Source organism: Fistularia commersonii, chromosome 15 (genome assembly GCF_037954325.1).
Source record: "Fistularia commersonii isolate RoL2024-O1a breed Wild chromosome 15, RoL_Fcom_v1.0, whole genome shotgun sequence".
NCBI classification, from domain to species: Eukaryota; Metazoa; Chordata; class Actinopteri; order Syngnathiformes; family Fistulariidae; genus Fistularia; species Fistularia commersonii.
Window position 1 is genome coordinate 14,082,951 of NC_141298.1, and position 23,288 is coordinate 14,106,238.

Consider the following 23,288-nt stretch of genomic DNA (forward strand, 5'->3'; position numbering starts at 1 on the left):
AGATTTTAAAAAGAACGAAAGCACTGACATTTAGAGACCTTACACAAAGTTAATGGTGAATTATATTCTACTCTGTGTGGGCAGGTGTAATATACACTACATCTCACTATATTCAGTATGAGAAAATCATTTTCGGAGTGTTAACAAGTGCGTTCTTGGCCGATCTTATTTCAGAGCAGACATAATTGTAGCTCTGAAAAGGAGGTTTTTACATTTGCTCTCTAACCTGGATGTGGAAGTAGAAGGACGTAGGTGGAGGGTTCCCATCAGCGTGACACTTCAGTGTCACATTTTCTCCCTCGACAATGGGATTGTTGGACATTATTTGCAGGTTGGCTTGCTCTGGTGGATCTGAGAGAAAAAAAAAAATGTAAAAAGTAGCTGGACACTGAGCTGCATGACAGTTTGCTCCCCTTCAAGCCGCTTTTCATCATTATAGTGATGAACCGTTTCATTTTTATACTTTTATAGCTATATATAGTTTGAAAGAAACCCTTTCAATTTACTGATTTTGTAACCAAAACCTGCAAGAAACAATAATGTGTATATAGCTATCAATAAAATAAAATAAAATAAACTTGGCATCAAATCCCAGTGGCAACTTGTTTATGAAGTAATCATCCCAATGGTGAGGATAAAGCAGAGATGGACTTTAGATGCCCCTACACTGTTCCTGAAACTAAACTTCACAGTTTTATTATAGTTCTATGTTGAATTATTTCAAGGCAGTACATTTAACATCTCATAGCAAGATTTATTTGGCTTCAGTCTCTATAAAATAAATTCTTTATGTAGCCAAAATGTGGAAGTTGAAACTCTTCTACATTTTATCCACATCTAAATCAATTTGGCCAAGCACTAATAGGATTTTATTCAGTTAGTTCGATGCATAAAACTCAACTTGGAGTTTTTCTAGTCTTGAATCATTTGGAGTTTGGCATATGAATTATTAATGTCGTAGTCCCTCTGGATGTATTCTAAACTTGGACATTAGGACATTCCACTGATGCTCTGGTTAAGTATTGACAAGCAGAGAGCAAGGAAGTCTCCATTGTCTTGACCGATCAATTGTTTTCATCGGCAGTTGAAAAATATTGTGAGTTTGACATTCATAAAGTTTGGGGATGCGGTGCATGTGTTAAACCGCCACGGATGAACAGATGTTTTCCATTTTATGGCAAACTTCACTAAATAACTGTCAAGTGGCTCTGAGCTGCCGAGCAGCGTCTGGTGCCTCCGGTTCAACTTTCACTTTATGCCTGATTGCTCCAGTCGCCACTTTGACATCCTACACAAACAGGCGGTATGTTTTCGGTTTGTACCTTTTGGAAGTTGGCAGTTTATTTCAACTCTGCAGTTTTTGGGTTGCACCATTCTTAATGTAACATAAAAAAAAAAACAACGTGTGTGGCATTCGGCACACTGCTTGTTAATATTGGCGATTGCGTAAATAAATGGACCCCATAGAACCACCATTCATCTATTAAGTGTACAATTCTTGAAAAATTATTTAATGAATCTCAAACAAATCATAATCAGGGGCATCTGAGGCATTTTCTTATTTATATGGATATTAAAAAAACAATTAAAATGATAAAGAAAAGAAAATGCTGTAGTGCTGGCACTCTTATCTTTCAGTGCAGGGTTGTGAACTGCAAAGTAATTAATCTTTCATTTGTGTTTCCCTCTATTGTATGTTTGATGAAACAGTGCTTTTCCCTGAAAATATATTTTAAATTACACAGCCTCTGCCACAATGGCCTTTGTCCTTCCATACCTCTATCTAGTTAATGAATATGTCAGAAATGTGAACTCAAATGTACAATTCCTCGTGCTTCCATTATATTCTACCCGCATATATGTGTTAGTGCAATCCCTTCCGACACAGGAACAAAGTGATTGGATGTGGAGATGTAAATCCTCCCATATAATGTCTCTCCAAGAGACGTCACTTTCAGTCCACTTCTGATAGCCCACTCGATAGCCATCAGCCACCAACAAACGGGCCGAATTTTAAAAGATGATCCGAAGTGAAACTGGGATAAGAGGAGCCACTATCTTTGAGCGTTATCGCTGACACGGGCGAGCACAGCTCCCTATTATACGTTAACGCGGCCCAGAGCCAGGTTGCTACGGATACTGTCAACAAGCAGAACTTTGGATGCGATACGTAGTTTTGATGCATCTTTCTTTGGTTAAGAGCTGCTGTTGATGGTCGTTGGCATCTTTTCTGACTACATAGGCATTCAATCCCTGCTCCTTCTCGAGCTTACACATTTCAAAGCGTTATTTACGGCTTCTCTCATTGCATCGGGCTAGCAGGCCCCCGGCCCTGTACCACACACTATTTGCAGCACAATAACAAAACAATCTCTGGTTTCAAAGCTTTCATAGAAATAGGTACGTACCCTCAGTGTGATTAAACATAGTGCCAGTATTACTTTCAAATCAAAGGGTGCACGCAAGTGCACAGGAATGATAATATATGTATGTACTGTATGTATGTTGTAGCTCTACCGCATGTTGCTTGCACTACTACCGTCTCCATGAAGTCAACGGTTTTAGCTGAGCTTCAAGTTAGCCTAGCACAACTGACTTCACCAAAGACAACCGAGTATTTCTCAGAAAGGAACAGAACAATGCAACGTTTGGTTTAATCCTAAACGGATGATTTAAAGCAGTTGGTTAAAATCTGTCTTGTGTATCATATCAATACAATTCCTGATGTGTACAGTACTCACAATGAAGAGGCAAGGGCTCCATGTCAAAGTCTTGATTGGCGAGCTCATGTGTCGACACGCAGGTAAATACTGCATTGTCGTCCTCCTTGGTTGCGACGTACTGGAGGGTGGAGGATGAGGTGGAGAGGCTCGTGCTCGGATCGATCTTCATGCTCGGACTGATCACAATGCCTGCAAAGGCACAAACGGACGGGCAGGTCGTAGTCACAAAACAGCCATGCATCCAAGTACACAAATGCAGGTGTAGTAACCTCGGCTGAGAGAATTACAACAAAGAATGAACAAGCAAGTTTGGTTTAATTTCTTGATTTTCAAACTATCTTGAAAAGCAGAATGTATTGCCTAGTGTCAAGATCAAACGGACATCAAACTGTCAGACATATGATTTCCAACAGCTGGTGTAATCAGATCCAGGAGATGATCCAATTCAACTGACAAAATACCAGAAACAGCATCATATTACTGTATCCTTGGGTGACACTGTTTTCATTATTGTTTGGCTAAATATGATACACTACAGCAGAATTAATTTTCACTCTCCCGTCACTGTTCAGAACTGGCTTGGCCCCAAGGGGTATCTGTGTATGACAACTCCTTGGCTATTCTGACTGCGGCATATTTTCTGTGTGTTTTTCCGGGTTTGGATGGCATGCTGCTTTACCTTTCCCATCGGCAACCAAGAGCTTCCCATTCTTTTTCCAAGTGATTGTAGCAGCTGGGTTTGCATCTGTCACAACACATGTTCCCACCTGGATGGAACAGGAGAAAGAGAAAAAAAAGTTAAAAAACAAAACAAAAAAAAATATATATATTTGTATATATATACATGTGTGTGACTGTGTATATATACAGTATACATATATACATATATATATATAAGCATACATTTCAGAGACCACATTTCCATTCAAATGTCTTGCATTTTTAGAAAGTTTCAATTGAAAAAAGGACAAAATAGATTCATAAATGTTAAACCAGATCAAGCTTTAGCTAAAGCAACGTTGGAAAGACTCCAAAATAAGAAGGAGTAGAAGAGTTTTGGGTTCAGCAGTTCAGATCATAGTAGGTGTTTCTGGATGGAGCGATTCTTCCATTATGAGTGAAACTTGAATCATTTTTCCGTATGCTAGTCTAAACAAACGTTAAACAAATGATATGACTCAGGGCCTAAAAAGCCCCCGTAGGTGAGCTACAACTGGAAAAATTCATTTACTCAACCATAGCCGGTTGCCTTGGTATCCGCTGTCATCGGAGAAACAATGGATTTGGATGCTTATTCAGAAACGAGAATTGTTATCCCCTAAAACTAAATAGCTTCTGTGTCATCTCTGATTTCACACTGGGATGAGTTCATACATCAGGCTCCTGGAACTTCAGCGCACATGGTTAAATGTGAATTCGGAGGGCAATTTATCATGACAAGACTACATGTGGGGGTAAATTTTTGCAGACTAGGCAAGTTTTATGTAAACAATCTAATTATGTGGAGCTGCGCCCTATTGTACTATTGTAGAGTATACTGTTGGCTTTCCAACATAAACAGACGGTGTTGGAAGCGGGCCAAGTAAAGTGAAACAGCGATCTCATTCAGGAATGAATTAGGCTTTGTTTTCAAACGCATGCTGTCTGGCTCTCAGATCTGGAGGGCTGAAGGTCAGCACCAGTGGCAGAGATACTCTGTGTTAGATAGCAAAAAATGAGTCATAAGAGCATTCCCTTTCCAAAAATCACCTGCTTTCATATCCTGTGTTACTTCCTGTCTTTTGAGTCACTGTGACTCACTCCTGTCTAGCATTGCCTAGAGAAGTACGGCTTCTATAGTACTGTATTGGCATATTTTATCCGTGGATTGACTGTTCGCGGGGCTGACCCGACTCGCAAAAAGATGTTGATATGTTCCCGTGATAGACACTTCATAGCGAGCAGGAGGAGAATCTCTTGTAGAATGTTAAGTAGATTAGCGAATATGCACTGGATGCAAACTGCCAAGAAAAGCACATAACAGATACAGTACATAAAGGGAACGTGCTTCCGCTGAGGCGGATTGTCATGTCCCTTATTGACACATTGCGTGCTCAGAGACACACAAGCTGCCAATCATAAGTGCAGCTCAGATGCTTTGCTGACATGTGACACAAAAGGAACCGGTTTGGCGGTATTACAGGAAGCCACACCGCAGCTAAATGAGGGCCATTGAGTGACACATATCCTGCACCTCCGCCCGATGACCAAATCTTGGTTCACGCCCCCCCCCCCCCAAAAAAAAAAAAAAAACAACAGATGAAAGCACGTAGTTTGCAGTCATGAAGTGTGCGCTTCATGATTTTTCCCTTTTGTTATGGCAGGAGGATCCTTGAAGATGCTGACAGAGCACAAGTAGATCATCAGCGAGCTCATGAAACCTTTCACGGATAAACTTCTCTGATTGGTCTAAAAAGCAATTCTGATGTTAGTTTTTCTGTAAATGTAACTCAGACCGATGCTGTAGACGCCGTGTCGCACCAGTTGACATTGACGGTGCTGTCAACCCTCTCTTTCATTTCATTTAGACAGGCATCTGCTCTTGCTAGTCCGACAAACTGTAACTGCCTGTATGTCGGCATGATGGCTGCTGAGTGGAGAGACTTACCAAGGACATTGACAGATAGGGGTGAGAAAGTGAGTGGGTATGGAAGGGGGTGGAAAAGGAAAGACCAGACTCTATACAGCTTGATTTTTTTTTTAATCAGTTTGGTTTGTGTGGCTCCAGACAGACAATTGTTGTGTGCAACCTGTGCAGGGACATTAAGAGCTGGATTGCAACAGACATTCTTAACCTAATCGCTCACAGCTTTCAGAGAATGATACATGTTGACAGTCTTCACCTAGGGTCTGCTACACACACTCTATACGTCTGTAACTAATGTGTTAAGACCAAAACAATTTCCTTTCCAAGGCACTACACTGGAAGGTGGGTATGTGTGTAGTATGCTTGGCTTCAAAGGATATTCTCTCTTGACACGTGCACATTCAAATTTAAAGAGGTGTAATGCAATACACGATCACAATGTGTACAACGCTGATCCGATGTGTGTTTTTATCTTTGACAGTTTGAAAAATAACTCGGCCAGTGTGATCTGTCTTTTGTGCACGTCTTAGATTTTGTCAAATCTATATTTGTTTAAGAAAAAGAACTTCAATTCATATTTTTGTATTGCATTTTCTGACCTCTTTCAGATGGGCCTGTCATTTCATTTTATTGTATTTCTTTGTTTGGTGACATTGCGTGACCCAAACAGTGAGATGAGACACACCAACTGGAATTTCTGTTTTCCATTATATACATACCTAAAATTCCAGCATAAAGGCCGCTAATTTTTTCACACGCTTTGAGAACTGCGTCTTTTACAATGATGCGGCTAATTTATGGATTTTTATAGGGTAATTACAGGGGCTTCCTTCAGCCAACATCCTCACAATGGACAACTGAAACTGTTTCGGCAAACCCACTCACATTTACAATAATTCTTATGATCAGCCATTTTGTGCTTTGGTGAACACGTCCCCATCATGAAAAAGACGTGCAGAAATGCATTTGACGCGGCTTTCAAGTTAAAAGTAATCAGTGGCAGTCGAAGAAGGAAATAGAGCTGCTGCACGGTAGTTGGGCATCTGTTCTGAGAAAAGCATTAGTGTTATGTACGTTGTAGACATTACCGTCATTTATTTAATTCAAAGTTTTAATAAAAAAAAAAATCGCTTGTTGCATTAATATCATGTTTCAACAGGGACACCCGCAGCTTATAGACAAGTGCAGCTTGTTTATGGACAATTTCTTTTTTCTTTTTAAAAATTAGTAGTTGCGGCCTATATAAAGGTGCACTCTATAGTCCAGAATCACGGTAGATATGTGTGTGTGTGTGTGTGTATATATATATATATATATATATATATATATATATATATATATATATACACGTATATATAAACATAGATAGATAGATAGATAGATAGATAGATAGATAGATAGATAGATAGATAGATAGATACATTTTTATGAATTGTATTTGAGTCTGGCAGAGAGATCGTACTACATACAGAAAAAAATAACAGATGTACTTGGATGAGAAAAAGATTGAAGTACCTTTCCAAACCTCAGCGAAAACAAAGTGTAAAATCTATTGGTTGCTTTCCATTTTTTCAAGAACGGTAATGCTTTTAAAGTCATTGAAAACCCATTAAACTTGTTCAATCTCAGTTGTAGTTACACGCAGGAACGTACGCGGAAGGAGTCCAGTAAATGGAGGGCTGATTGGCACCTCGGCCAGGCCGTGGGAGAGGCCCACAGAGCAAGAACCAAGAATCTGCCAACTAGAAAGAGTGATTCAGCATTTCATCCACCAGATCCATAATGATCCACAAAACCAGCTTGGGGAAACTAACCACCGTCATTTCCACACAGAATCGCACTCACATATTATCTTTATGTGCATGGAAATGCCGTGACAGGGTATTTGTAATGGCCAAATATCACAGTTTCACACATGTTCAGATACTTTTGTTAGCCTTCTCATAAACAAAGACATCAGTTAATGATTTTTATGGATGGACTTTGCTTAACCCAGCCATTTCGTGAGCATCACGCTTAAAGTCATGCTCCAAATCCTCAGTTCCCCTAAAGCAAGAAACACACAGCGCTCACAAGATAAGTTATGCAACAACCCTGCCTGTTTTATTTTACCCTTTCACACACAGAACTTTTAAGAGCATGTCTGGTATGCTATCATTCACACACTTCTTTACAAACCTTGAATTGTATGTAATAAATTGTAATTGCGGAGTCATATCTGTGGATGTACAGTAACTCCTACCGCAACACAGACTGAATCCAACTGCACATTTAATTTATTCTCTTTAAGATATCAGATTCGATGATACCAGATGGTCTTGGACTGTAACTGATACTGAGTAACACCTACGCAGCCCAAACCTTCACAGGAGCCAAATAATGTGAGAGACGGTATAGGAGACTCGGACTGAGAATTTGACGATTCTTCAAAAAAAAAACAACGGAAAGAACGAAAGAATGAACCTCAAAAGCTCGTACCTATAAGCGATGATACATTGCATTTATCTGAATGCGATCGAGGCTTCGCAAATAGACAAACTGCACATTGACCACTTTGTGAACTTAAAGAGGTCCTTCTGAAACTTGTACTGATGGGCACAGTATGTCCCTTTAGAGAAAAAAAAAAAACATGGTGATTTGGAAACCTAACTGATAACGTTGCAGCTCTAAGAGCACAGTATCCATTTTCACAATAGCAACAAATACATCACCGCGATGAATACCACAATAATAATTCCACGCTGGCATTTACTTTATCATTCTCTTGATGCTTTTAAAGCTCTGCAGTTTTTTATATTGCTGGTCGCTTGCTCATAATACCATGATCCATCACTGAGCAATTGAAAATGCCAAGAGGTGAGGAGAGCAAATGTATTGTAAGTATGTTGAAATACAATGCACAGCGGAACAATGCTGCTCAGGAGCAGAGCACATGGCAGGGAGGGTGTGAAGTAATTGTTGAATTGTCAGCATTGATCAACAACCCTCTAAAATCCCTACAGGTATAATATGATCATTATGAAAGGCAGAAATGGAGAGGAGTTTTTTGTGAGTGTTTTTTTTTTTTCAGTGCAGCTGAAATCTGTCTGCTGACAAATTGCAATGGTCGAAAATTTAACTGCGTTATTGAGCTGTATAGCCTTTGTGTTGAAAATGCAAAGCTATTTAGCCTAACCACAGGAGCCAAGGCAATGCCGGAGAATATGCCGTCTGAGCTCAATAACCACACATCCCCCAGATGCAATCCATCCACCTGCAGTTTACAGTGAGACCAGTTTTAATATACTTTACAGCTCCATTTATATGACTCTTCAATTAAGAGCACAGGCTTGTATCCAAAATCAATGTTTGTTTATTTATTCTCAATCATTCTTTTCCTTTTTCAAATGTAAAATACCACCTCACCTACATTTTGAGGAATGCACGATATAGGCGAATAACATACGTTCTATTCGTGCACATTAGCTGCTGGAGTTCCAGTGTTTTCTCTGTATTCAGCTCTTTGGAGTGACTGACACAAATCATTGTCTGATAAATTTGAATAAATGATGAGAGTGTACATGTACAGTGACTCCACTGTTATTATGGTCTCAGGCGGGGGTATCTATGTCTGCGCTAACAACTGAGGCACTGTGAGCCATAGGTTTATATTAAAATCATGGAAAAGAGCTTGATTAAGATTTTAAAACATACAAACGCTGTTTGGATAATTCTGTGCTATGTGCAATTGTGTTAATAACCTATGAAATCAAATGTGTAAATCAATTTTAACCAACTACTGACATAACATAACAGAACATAACATCATTACCCTTATCATTATTCTTTTAGTAGTAGTATTAGTAGAAGTATTACAAATATCGTTTATCTTTCATCAATCAATAATCGAGAAAATAATATAAAAAAAATAAAATAAAATAATATAAAAATAATACTATTGCAGTGAATGGTTTTATCGGTGATTGACCGGCTACTGGTCAATCACAGATAAAACCATTCACTGCAATAGTATTATTGTTGTTGTTGTTGTTGTTGTTGTTGTTGTTATTATTATTATCAATGATGGCAATAATAATTATAATGTTATTATTATTATCATTATTATCATTATTATTATTGGTTTTGCTGTAGTCAGCAACCCCAAGTGTGCTATTAGAATAATATCAGTCTGCAGTAACCCGGGAAAAAACAAAATATCTGCTACTGCAAAAATACATCTTCTGATGAATAACCTTAAGCGTCTTCACGCTACATCACTCCATCTCTGTGAAACTGTTATACAAGCATAATATTGCTTTTTAGGAAAAAGATTTGTACATAGTCCAGATTTTATTTATTTCACTTAAGAAACATCTGGCATTAATGCTCGATAGCTGCATGGCTCGGTTTCATTAGAGAAAAAAATCATTTTTTCTTTATGGGAAACCAAATGAAAATGCAACCCCTGAGATAAGCTTGGCTCACGGATCGCTCCACCCTTCCACGTGGCAATTTCCCCTTCCCACAAAAACGAATCCCCTCTTTTTGCCAACCTTCAGTCTCTCGCAACGAAGAGCTCAAAGCGCTTTCAATAACACCTGAGTTTTTGTGCGAGAATACCAAAGTAGACGGTGCTCACTTGATCCATATTTAATGTGTATACGCTCCCTGTGATGGGAGAAATATGCATTGCTGGTGAGGGAGCGGGGAGATGACCACAGCTGTGTGCTGCCCACAGCTTTTTAAAAAGTTTTTCAGATGGTTTTCTCGCGCTACACTGAAAGTGAGAACGAATATTAACTGAGTTCACGTTGAGTAAGAGTGACTAAAAAAGTCTGATGAATTACTGAACCTTCAACGCATTTAAAATATCATTTCAAATATCATTAAAGTAATTTGTAAAGCCAAAGCCGTATCCGCTCTCCAGTGATCACTACAATGTTGACAAGATTAGTGTTCACAATGTTTGAACTTGGAAAGATATGTATCTTGATGACCCCCTGTCGTATGAAAACAAAGAAGATGTTACATCATAGGCGAATTTATACAAAATTAAATGCTTAGGATGCCACTGTGGACCAATTTAGTTTTAGCTATATGAACTTGGCAGGACGTCCTGATATATACGGACCATCCAGAAAAAGGAGCGGATGGTGGTGCTGAAAGAATCTAGTTGTAGTCTTGTAAATAGTGACCGTGTAGATTCACAGTCTTTGTAAAATCTCTTAAACTAGTCTTTCAATGTGAGAAGGTATAAGTTTTCAAAATGTATTCAAAGTCTTTATATGTATGGGAGGCATAAAAAGTTCAACACAATAAAATAACTAACTCCTGTTAAGAATCTTTTTGACTAGACTTGAAGATGATAACAAGATCTAACCATTCACACATGATAAAGCTACCTACATACATTCTTTAATCCTCATTTCTTTTCCCATTTTTCAAAAAGAATGGCTATGCCTTTCTGGATTTTCAGATGAGTCTTGTCGAGCTTTTTCAAGCGCAAATTTCTGACAAGGTCAATCCGATCAACAGGCAGCTGTCCCAGAGGGGATAAATATAGTGCTTAATCGATAATGAACACTGACCCCTCATCAGTTCAGAAAATATTCTAGGTCAGTGTGCACATTTTTGGGTAAGGATGGCAATTTGCACTTGAAAATTCAGCGTATTAAATCAAAAAAACGTTCTGAGGTTATCTCACCGTTGTCGATTTGTCCTTCTGTAGTGCGTCGGGTCTGTCCATGATCTGGACCGCTGACGGTTGCTCTGCAGACACAAAACCGTCAAATCAGGCCACGGGATCTTAGAGGTGAAGCTTCACGGCATGATCAGTGTGGATTTCTCTTTTCCCTTCTCAGTGACACTATTGCGATTCTTCTAAACACAAGGCGGTGACACAGTGAGGGCCGATCACACTCGACAGCTGGTGAGTTGACAGCTCAGGTGATATCAAAATGCTTCACTGCAAACTTATTGCACTGTTAATATTCAAGCTGTAGGACATAATTTCAACATGCCTCCTGTTAAGTACAGCTTAATACTCCCTCTCAGGCCTACAGAGCTTGTCTCTTCATGTCCCATTTCATGCTTGGGTTTGCAAAGCCCATTAGCAAGTGATACATGGGAAGTTTGGGGAGGAAATTAAAATTCAACTGAAACCAAAGGGAATAAAGAGAGAATAACGAGAGTGTCATGACATTATGTATCGAGCTGCTAGTGAGCGCAGCTGTCCGCTGAGGACCTCTGAATAAGTAGGAAAAATCCACTTATTTATATGTCTCATCTTCGATTGCATGGATGAAAACTGTGACAAACAGCCACGTTCATAAAGTACTGGTTTATGTTGGCATTTGTTGATTTCTATAAAAGGTATAGTATAACAAAGCTGCATAATACTGGCAGCTCGTGTTCAGTACAGTAAATACAAAGATCCAGAGCTACATCAACGACAAACGTTTCATTTGGAAATATATATTCCCCAGTGCATGAAATTTAAAAATAGATATTTTTGTTTATTCATGTTTTGAATACCTGTCCCTTACTGGGTCACTGCTACATTAAAAAAAAAAGTAAAATTCATTGAAGGCTAAAATCACTTCACTGATTCAAACCTTAGCTGACAACTTGGTCCCAGTAAAATAACTCAATTTACTCACATATAAATCATTATCACTTTTTTAGCCTGCAGTCTGTTTTGGGGATAATTGATTAGTTGTCTGAAAAAAATATTTATTGATCATAAAACTGCCGTGTTACAGCATTCCTGAAAATTCTCAGCATGAATCCATTATCATTTACCTATTCATTATCCTAATTATCTGATGGGAGCAAATTATTACTGCTAAAGGCTCACTTGTTGAATTTTGATTTTTTGATGTGTCAGCATCTTGTTAAAATTGATTAACAGAAAAAAAGTCACGTGTGAGCCTTTTCTAAACCTATTCAATTAAAAAGAGCTCGACATTCTTAATGATATATCATCTAAAAACGCTAAGCTGACCCGCTTGCACTTGGATTGAGTGATAATCGAAATCAGAGCATTTTAGGTCCATATCCACTCCAGGGACTTTGGGGACAAAAAGGTCACAACGGCCTCTGGGACACTTTCAGATCAGGTTACTGTTTACTGGTTTGTATCTCACTTTCAATCAATGTATTAGTGACTTAGTATGTATCCGCTTCACTGAGGAAGCAGCAGCATCCACGTGAAGCCGGAGGGTCTCTCACAGGCTGCGTTATCACTCTTCTGATCGAGCGTTACTTTCCTGTCAAAGCCTCTGTGAATGATTTGGATACGGACGACGGTAACTTCTAATAACTAGTCTCATCAGTTTCTTCGCTGATTAAAATTTCCACTTTCGACATAATATCCTGCAGTTAATGAAATGGCATTGCTTCGTTTTCATTAAATTCCTAAATACCTAGATGTACACATTTCCCATGCAGATGGCAGGGCACCAATTAAAAACACAGACGGCCTGCTGTTTTATCTATTTTAGTATAACACAGACTTTTTTTTTCTCCCCTTTTTATTAAGTTTCTACACTTTAACTAGATATAATTGGCTGATTCCCAAGGGTTGAGTTAGATATCTGTAAGAAGACAAGGAGCTGATAAATAAAAGGATTCATCACAGGGGTGTGTTGTAACTCCTGCAGACTTTACCTCACTGTGACAGCTCTCATCGGAGAGCCCCGCTATCTTCTAGTCCCAAGAATGTTTAAGCGTCTCGAGACCCGGCATCATCATTGTGAACCTACTGTCGGGGAATTTTGTGTGCCGAAATGAATCATTTCCATGTCGCAGCAAGTGACCCCTCATCAACATTATCAACTCCTCGGGAACACGTGCTCGGTATCAAACGCGATCCTCGGCGACTGAACACGAACGTAGGAATAAATATTGTGCTCACTGTGAACGACAACCTCAACGGGAAACTCCCTGAGGTTGGCATCGGACACCATTATACAGATGAAGGTCTTCTGGTCGCTGAGCGTGGCGTGCTGGATGAGCAAGCTGTACTTGTCGCCAATGCTGACCCGGTGTGCATAATCCCCCTCGGCTTCAATTTTGACCTGGTCTTTATGTGCCTGTTTGACCAACAGATTACCGGGAACATCGTTGCCTTTGTCCTGCAACACAGAGCAGAAATTAAGCGAAGGATCACAAGATGTTGTTGAACATGACATCGATCGGGGGGGGGGGGGGGTAACATTAACATATTATGATTCGCGATGATTCACAGTAGTAACCCGGGGAGATTCGGAAGAGACGCACAGCGCCACGTCACTTTGTCTCTTGCAGTATTATTGGATTCACCATGACAGATGATAATTGATGGCATTGATACTGTCTAATTACACAGGGGATTATGAGGATTAATATTTGATCTGCATCTTAAACTGATATTAACACTGCGCGAGAGTGAAAGCTAAATTTAAGTTTTTATTCAATGTCTTTTGTACATTTCTTTCCCCACTTTTTTCCGACGTCACAATGGTCACCAATGTGGAACGTATCCCGACTCTATGTCCCTTGAATTGAAGAAAAAGCCCATATCAAACATCACCAGCACATCCTTGGAACGCAAGTGGAGCAGCAACATTACCTTGTTGATCTCTTTGGTTTTGGAGACTAAACCATAGCAAAGCTTTGACAAGAGATTAATTGCTGCTCTAATCTAGAAAATATAACAATATAATGTAAAATATAAAATATACATAAAGATCCCTTGGGGTATTCCACTGAGAGAAGGATTCAAAATTCTCTAGAAAAAGACTGCAGTCGTCTACACGCTCTATATTCTTTGTAACTACAGGGATTTCAGTGAGATAATTTCTTTTTCTAATGAAAGGTCTCAGGATAGACCGTATCCAGTCCAGTATAACGGACAACGAAGGTTTCATCAGAAAATAAAGAGGCTTTTATCTTGTTTATTTCAAGCATTGGGGAAAAGCAAATAATGTAATATTTCCTGTCTTTAGATAGATTAACTACCGTTGCTAAAGCAACCGAACCTCTGATATAAATGTCATCTCGATAAAAGATGCCACTTGTTTGTTTTTTTTCGTTTGCTTGTTGTTATGCAGGATTTGGGACTGAATTACTTGACTCCCTTCTATGAGCATTTCATTTGTTTTCTGCTGGAATTTTTTTTTTCTATTTCATTAAAAGCAAATTGGCGGCTGTGGTGTTATACTGCAAGGTGTAATCACAATGAATATTGAAGATTTTATTTGTTTAGTGAATCTGGAAGCCAAAGTTGATGTGGGAGCTAAAGAATGCCGCAGACCAGACTGCTTTTATCTTATAGTCTGTGGAACACTGCGCATGATTGTATTTAACTGGTAAAATTCTTATGTGGTCCCTGTCCCGAGTGTATTTGTACGCTTCTAATTAGGCCCTTTGACCTAGTTTCTGTTTTGAAACTCCATATACTCTTCTTTAAACCACGTAAATAAACAATAAAACCTGTGTTTGATCAAATTTTTCTTCTTTTCACCAGGATTTCAAGATCTGCTCGACTGCAGTATTTAGTCTTTTCTCAGTCTCTCTACAGTTACACCATCCATTTTCCCTGTGTAGGATGTGAGTGCTGAATTTGAGACCGGAATGACGTTTTCATTGTGCGCAGCGCAAATTAGATTTCAAGAGGTGGGCCTACGGGCAGGATTATGACATCATAGCTATTTAGAAGCTAATCCTGGTCCAATATTCAACACGCATGAGTGTAATGTGAAAATTTGAACCCTCCAGGTAACAAACATGGAGGTTTATTGTGAGAAAGGAAGCACACGTAAAGCACATATTTATGTTGTTTGTTCATTTTCAACAAAGAAGAAGAATGTAACAAAATATATATGTTGTGCATGATGGATATCAAAACAACGGAGAAATTCTTCTCAAAATCTTTGAGAAATCTTTGAGAACCTTAATGACTTCTTTTCAAATTCTTCTCGTCGTGGCAACCGGACTTGACGCGGCAATCTGAGAGGCTTCGTCAATTTTGAAGGTGAAACATCTTCAAGTGAAGAAATTCAAGTCCGGGTTGCCACGACAAGAGGATTTTGACAACGATTCACCATGACCTGGTCGACTGAGAACCTCCACACACTCCCCTTGAAGACATTTCACCTGTCATTCGAGAGGCTTCTTCAGTTTGAATGGACTGTGGGGAGTTTCCAGATATCACCGCCGGTGGTGGGGGCCGATCTAAGTTTCGATGATTTGTTATGCAAATGGTAGGGTTGTTGTGTAGAAACTAGGTCGGAGAGGGTTGTCGTGCTAATGGCGGTGTCGTTAGGTGGGGACGAAGGTACACCTTCTGGCGGCACTCCTTAATTAAAAATTGTGAAGGTTGAACCAAAAGTCTCAGAGTACGAAACAACAGATACCCGTCGGGTGACATGGACTGAGGCTCAGGTGGTAGTTACCGGGGTCTGGTTCCGGTGTTGTATCTTTACGGGTGGTTTGGAGGGCGCAAATAGGCCCGGACTGTGTAAGCTAATCTGTCTTGGGATGGATCCCAATGTAGGCGAAAGGTTGTGCCTAAGGCTCCCTCCTCTGTTCAGAGACTTGTATTCCATTTTGACAGAGATGGCTTCTTTGACTCCTCCTCGACCATCTGTCTTCTCTGGGTAGAATGCAGACATTGCTGTCTTCAAAGGAGAGGCCCTTGTCATTCAGGTGCAGATGGACTGAAGGGGCGGCTCTCCTGCGTTGGCCAACCCGTTTTTCAAAGGTTGTCTCCCCGACGTAGATGTCATCACCCTCCTCTGCAGCGCAGGTGACCGCATACACCACATTTTCAATCTTGTTCCCGGGTTGTTTTGACCTTGGGATGCACAGGTCTTTGCCTCTGGGTATTGTGGTTTGAAGCGCGCTGGTATTTGGTGTTTATTGAATATCCTTCTGAGGTTTTCCATCGTAACTTAGACCGTTCCCCCCCCAATCCTGGTGGTTTTATTCAGAAACTCCCCACAGTGCATTTGAACCGAAGAAGCTTCTCGGATGAGAGGTGAAACGTCTTCAAGGGAAGAAAATCAAGTCAAGTTGCTTTTCATAAGAATTGACCTGGATGACTGCGAACTTCAACGGACATACATAGAAATGTTATACCTTACATGAAAACATGTTAACACATATTCTTGATTGTTGAACTTACATATTTCCACTTGATGAACACGAGATTGTTTGGTGGCGGGTCATCGTTGTTGCACGGTACGCGAATCACCTCTCCGTACAAGGCAGTCACAACCTGTGTCCCCGACGCCACTGTGCAGAGGGAACACAAAAGTAACGAGATTTAAAAGGAATAAATATTAGCGCATTCAACCAAACAAATTCAGTGAAATGAACCCACTACACAGTACGGCTATAGACCCATTTCGTGTGCGTGTGTGTGTGTTTGTGTCAAAAAATATCGATTTGTGGAGTGCAATGTTGAAATTGTACCAGTGTATGTAATTAAATTAAAGCCTTTGTGTATATTATGAATTAAATTCATTTAAGACCTTAAATCCATTGAAGTATACATAATACATATTAGTTGTATGTACAGAGTGCATACAAAAATATGAATGGAAAACACACACACACACATATATATATATATATATATATATATATGGCCCATGACATTATGTCTTTTTAATAGGATTTGTAACTGATAATAAAAGATGTCCCTTAGATATAGTGCATATATTAGAGTGGCATCTAAAAAGTGCAGTAGTGTTTCCTATTTCTTCTTCACCAGCAATCTCCAACCAGCGGCCTCAGTACATTTTTAGGCATGAAGAGGCTGGTAGTTGTATCGAGTCCAAATATCTCAAAATCCAGGAGTGTGTCGAATGTCTGCTGTAGAAAGAAGCGATTAACTTTCATGTGAATGCAAGTGGCAGGCCAATACATTTCAGGCATTATTCTCATTCAGCTCCCTGGCAGTGATGTGAGAGGTCGGGCTTGGCGGGTCACGCCCAGCGGTCCTTGGGCTCTGCTATGCCCCTGCATCCGCCCTCCACAAAAAAACAGGGAACGCTGAGGCGGAGTAGTTGCTATGACAGTGTAGCCCAGCCATGTGCAACGTGGGAGGAGGCGTAACAGGGGTAGAGAGAAGATGGATGGAGAGAGGTCAGTGCAAAGTTGTGGGACACGAAGGTCTTCACGCTCCAAGTCTTTCTCTATGAGCTTTTATCTTAACAGGCAGAACAAGAGGTTGAGATTCTGGTCATTCCAGCCCGATGAGGCCAGGAAGTGCAGCTGCTGACAGAAGGGCTCGCGAGCTACCATTTGCGACTTCCAGAGCTATGCCAGCTGACTTCTACCTATATCAGTTTCTACTCCGAGCTGGCATGACCCGGGTTGAGCATTGCAGAAAATCAAGCCTTTTATAAACTGCAGCCTCTCATTGAGGCTAGAAAGTATTAGAAACAATACTTTACTGGTTGTTACTGACAAAAATATAAAAAAAAAAATCCCAAACCAAAAATGGGAATATCTTAGGGGTATTGATAAAAGTGATAATATGACATCAGAACAAAAAAACACAATCTAGTCACAATACCATGGAGTCTGGAAATTTAAGCGCACATTGATCCATGCTGAAAATTAAACCTGGTCATCATCGAACACTAAATTACACCAATTGAGCCCGGGGGAATACATACAGGACTCACATATGAATGTTTTTCAGTAGAAATGTGTCAGATGTTCAAAACAGTAGTGATATACTCAGGTAAGTGTGATCCTGTCAATGGGAAATAAACCATATCATGTGGAAGTCTAACTATATGTATAACAGACAATAAATGTCATGTTCTTTACAGGGTCCGGGCTTGGATATGTCTGAATTAGGTTTCTAGGCACGAAGAATCTGATTTTCCATGCTTTCTTTTAATTTTTTTTCCCCTCCCGACAGGCCAGTATCAATCAGTTTGATAGAAGCATGGCTAGATTAGCCCTATCATTGTAACATCTGCCTTGTAGAGTCAGTTCAGAGTAAATGTATTATAAATCATTAGTTCTAAACTATTCTGCGGTGCTTTCATCATCCAATTCATAAATATTCATTCTTTTTTTCTTTTAGTCATTCATTATTTACCACTCATTCTGCACGAAGGGTTGCCTTAGGGCCGTTGTCAATCTAAGCTGACCATGAGCTGATGACAAGGTGCACAACGGTCTGGTCGCTGGTCCATCAAAGAAGCGAGAATGAAGAAATGCAAACACAGACTCCTTTAATTTACAGACATGAACAGTTTGGAGTGTGTTTTTAGCCCGACGGTGGGGTGTGTGTGGGGGGCGAGGGGGGTGATGGTCGAGAACTTGCAGCGCATGCAAATTCTCCACGTGATTTAATCCAGGAATCTTCTGACGTCAGGTGACTGATTTCAACAGATATGTACAAAACCGTGGGGAAGCAGCTAACACCGATCATCTTCCCACTACTTCACTCTACTGAAAAAGTCCTTGTCAAAATGATTGGGTTGTTCATCGGTGCATCCAGAAAGGAGAACAAATCAGGTAACGCCTTCTATAATTATGAGACTTGACATGTGATTGTCTTGTTTAATGAACGCAAACATTTGCCCTCGGATTATGTGGGCTTCTGTTGAACTGCGCTTCACTCTTTGCCTCCATGTGACTCCTCTTGACTTCTTGGCTGTTTAATCCGAACTCGTCTGCAAGTGTGAGAATACATCAAGTGTGTGAACTTTGAAAGTAACAAAAGGAAAAAAAAAACCAAAACAAAGCCTCCGTGAGTTCTCGAGGAAATCATGTGCGAGGCTGCCTTCACATAGAAGTAACAATGTAGATACAGCGAGCAAGCGAGCAGTACTAGCTGCGGGTTAATGAAGAGAATTTTTCTTTTTAATCAATTTCTTTCTGGTAACGCAAAGTTCAAGTCACATGGGAATCCAGCTCAAAGAATCACCTAAGATAATGATTTCTTAACACCTAACAATACTGATGGAGGAGTAAACAAACTGTCGCTGCGAATTTGAGCTGGATAGTCAATTATGAGAATCCATGCGCCTGGAAACTTCACAACACAAAGAACTAAAGTGAGATGGAAAAAAAATATTGATTGCTTTGGTTTAATTTGAGGTTGTATTGGACGGCTTGGTTTGTATCACGGCTTTTTTTTATCCGGGATTTCACCTTTATAAACGTTTAAATGACCTACAGGAAATAGAAATGGAGAAAGCTGTGAAAATGAATCTCATCCAAACACAAGACTTATGTAGATTTAACCACTGCGTGAAATATCATCCTGCTTTTTGTGATGGGACTTGTGATAATATGTAAGCAGTTCAAAATCAACAAGCTTTGATGAATAAATCAGAAAACAAGCATTAGGATACCAGACGAATGAGTCAGTACCATATGAATACATTGTAAATACATTGGCAGCGTTTCCGTATTTATTATATAAGTATGAAATATTCATGAAAAGATGATACGTGTTGTATATGTTGAAAATGAAAGCCATGGTACCGTATACATGCAATGTTAAATGCATGACTGTGTGTTGCTTCTATATCCCATAATAAAACTACTGGATCACAATACTCTATTTCTCTTCATTTCTTATTTCTCTTCTACACTCGAAAATGCAGCCCATGTAGGTGATATATATATATATATATATATATATATATATATACAGATCAACTCTGTCTGAAGAGTTCAGAGGGGAATTTTTTAAATAATAAAAGATTTATATTTCATTTCATTCTGCTAAAGTATATAAATACAGTGACTCCAGATGGTATTGGCGATGATAATGGAAAATAGAAATAGCAGTAGACAGGATACATGTGAACTGCATCTAATATCAAATAACACACAAAGAACAAGCGCAACACAAACCATTTAGCTTGTACATAAATATACCAGTACTCAATTTACAGTATAACTGCAGTTCCCTCACATACATCAACATGTACACGTTAACGAATCAAGCCTCAGGTATTAAAATTATAATGTGAGAAATACAGTTATACAGCTATTTATGTATTTCAAATATATTCATCAAATACCACTTAATCAAAAACTTTAACTTAAGAGGTCAGCAAGGACAATCGTAAATCCTTCAAATGTCCACTCATAGATAACTGGTTGGAAATGACTGTCTCGGGCCGTCATGTATTTTTGGAATGCACAGGAATAAAATGTAGATTTATTCATTTATTTTTATTTTTTTAACGCCGCATGTAAAATCTTAGTGAGACTAATCTTTTCTTCATATTTTTTCGACAAGCTTTTTGTCTGCGTTCGGAACATCTTGCTGAAGCAATGTAGCCCACGGACAGATGCACCAAGGCCAGACGAACAAGTAAAATAAATGGAAATGACTGGTTTCGATAGGGCACGGATCGCATAAAACAGATAACAAGGAAATAAAGTAGCCATTCATTCTAGCACCTGTGGAGCTTAATCATTATTCACGGAGGTATTCGGGCGGTGAAGGATTCATCCGGGCACATCTCGCCTTTAAAGGGAACGAGAGGAGTAGATTTGATTGGCTTTATCAAAGCTACTTCCAGTCCGCTGACAAACAAGCTGTTCTACCCACTCCCCCAATGCGTGCCACAGACATGCTGTCACTAAAATTCCAGAAATGAGCCGGTCACGCCCTGTGCACCGGGCACCCTGACCTGACAACCCACACATGCGTTTCGCGCCGGGCGCGTACAAAAGGTGTTCCCTTGTAATCCCAGATGAAGCCGAGGGGCAATTTGGTGGGTTTACCCTCACGCAATCAATACCTAAGAAGCTAGATTGCATGTTTGTCTTCCTGATCTCTCCAGGTAAGACCCATAAGTCATTCTGTATCAGATCAGCACACTCGGAATCCTTGTCAGAGAGCCAGAGGTTGCAGTACAGCAGGGCTTTGTTTAGGCAGGTGTGTAGGAAGTAAGGGCACATTAGTCTCTCTGATTAAGAGCTGTGAACAGCAGAGAGGGGATGGCAGGGGGCTGTGTGTGTGGTCTGCCTCAGATAATGGGTTTTGACCCATCGGTATGCGCGCTGCAGTTTGAAAGAGATAAAAGGTTTGCATAACCCTGGACCGACTGGAAGTTGTGCTGTCATGCTGAATGTAGTAAGGAATGAAGAAAGCATTTCTCAGGATGCACCCGCTTACACAGATTTTTAATTGTGGCTGTTTTTCCTTTCCTTTTTTTTTTTGTTTGTTTTTTTTTCCCCGCTTCCCTTGGTCAACACCTTTCACAAGCGGAAAAGCTGCTCTCTCGTTCTCTCTCTCTCTCTCTCTCTCTCCGTGTCCCGGAGGCACAGAAGTGTTTGTCCTGGCTCTTTTAATACAATTGCTCTTACCTCACCTTTACCCACCAGCAGAACAATGTGTTCTGGACAAGACGAAAACACACTCTTTTACTTATACCCTGGTTTAAATAATTACCAAAGCATCCGAATTCCCCTTGTTACTTTATCACCTTTTGATAACTTTTTGTGCTTTTCTTCTAAATGTTTGGAGGCCGCTGCGTATGTATTTTTCCGATATTTCGTCTGAGAGCACACTGTTATCAAACTGTAGAGGAGTTTAAAGTGGAAAAGCAAAGTGATTCATGTGCTTAAATGTACATGTACATAAATACAGGTGTATTATGTAATAAACGCCCATTGAATGAGTTTCTTTTACACGTGGCGAGCTGTCAAGATTGCACCAAGAATATCCCTACCTCCCGGAATCATTACTCTCACTATTCAATTCGCTTTCTCGATGGCTTGAACTTGATCCAGTCATTAACGGTACAGCACAAAGGAAATAGTGACGCCTGAGGGGGCAGTTTTCGGCAGGGTCAGGAGGCAAGGGCAAAAAAAGAAAAAAAAAAGCAAGAAAAAGGTACATAGGTAGACTTTAAGGCTTCTAACAAGAGCAAGGAGAGACTTTTTTTCACGCAATTACTCATCCCGCTCAGGGTTGTCAGGCAAAGTCAAACTCTTCACCCCAAAGATGTCAGAGAGAACTGGCACTGGGCCTCTAGCTATGCCGGGCTGCAGCGATCACAATGACACGTGATTTTTCCTCCTGTTGAGCAAAAGGCTCTGAATCAAATCCAAATTGTGACTATAATCAAATGCATTGTTATGTTGTGATTTAAATCATTTATTTCCCAAGTTAAATATCACCTGCTGTGGCTGAATGGGAATCTGCTGTGTCACATTACAAAAACTATTTGCATGCAGCCGAGTTGATGCCGTCTTTGTAACCAACGTGAAATTTCTGGATTCCTAGAAGGCCGTCAAACAATAACACAGTTTGAATGACATTTAAAAGTGATTGACATTTATAAAAAAAAAATTTAAAAAAGGTGAAAAAAACACCAGCAGCTCTGCTTTGGCTGCATATATATCACCCATATATATTTGTTCAGCATGTAGGTATTATTTACTTTCTTATACTGATATTGCCAGCAGCAATAAAATGACAATTCTATGTGGTCTCAGCCAAATAAAAGTAGTGACTATTTAGCAAGTAAGACTCTTCGAACAAACCATATAGCCAGAGTATTGTTCATCTAACCCTTTGGGTGGATTAAAGAATGCAGCGTGAGGCATCAATAAAGCGGCCGGCGCGTCGTTCATCACCCACAATGCCGCAAACACAGACCTCTGCGGAGTCTCAGCTTAAGGGCAACTTGCTTTGTCCTTCATCAACAATGAGTGTATCTGTGTCAGTGTGTGCAGCTACGGTAAGACTAAAGGCTGCACTAACTACACCCAGACATTGTGTGCTCACACAACACCTTCTTAAGATTAGCGTTCTTTTTTATTTATTTATTTTTTTTATAAATATCCAACAAAGAGCTGCAACCGCTCAGCAGAAATGAAATCTGGATGAATGTGTGTGTGACTTTTTTTTTTTTTTCCAAATCCCTGTTGTGTTTATGCATTAAACATGTAATTTTAATGCAACACCAAGGGAAAGACAA

The 23,288-nt window shown here is 39.8% G+C and overlaps 1 protein-coding gene across 2 annotated transcripts in view; it reads right to left on the bottom strand.

Moving 5' to 3' along the window:
* alcama (activated leukocyte cell adhesion molecule a) overlaps positions 1 to 23,288 on the bottom strand; it is a 95,882-nt gene that overhangs the window by 25,628 nt on the left and 46,966 nt on the right. For both annotated transcript variants that reach the window (XM_086160675.1, XM_086160674.1), the window contains exons 2-7: positions 16,496 to 16,605; positions 13,244 to 13,463; positions 11,033 to 11,097; positions 3,403 to 3,490; positions 2,742 to 2,912; positions 227 to 351 (exon numbers count right to left, since the gene is read on the bottom strand). In XM_086160675.1, coding sequence (XP_086016801.1) covers positions 227 to 351; positions 2,742 to 2,912; positions 3,403 to 3,490; positions 11,033 to 11,097; positions 13,244 to 13,463; positions 16,496 to 16,605 — 779 coding nt within the window. The remainder of the gene's footprint in view (positions 1 to 226; positions 352 to 2,741; positions 2,913 to 3,402; positions 3,491 to 11,032; positions 11,098 to 13,243; positions 13,464 to 16,495; positions 16,606 to 23,288) is intronic.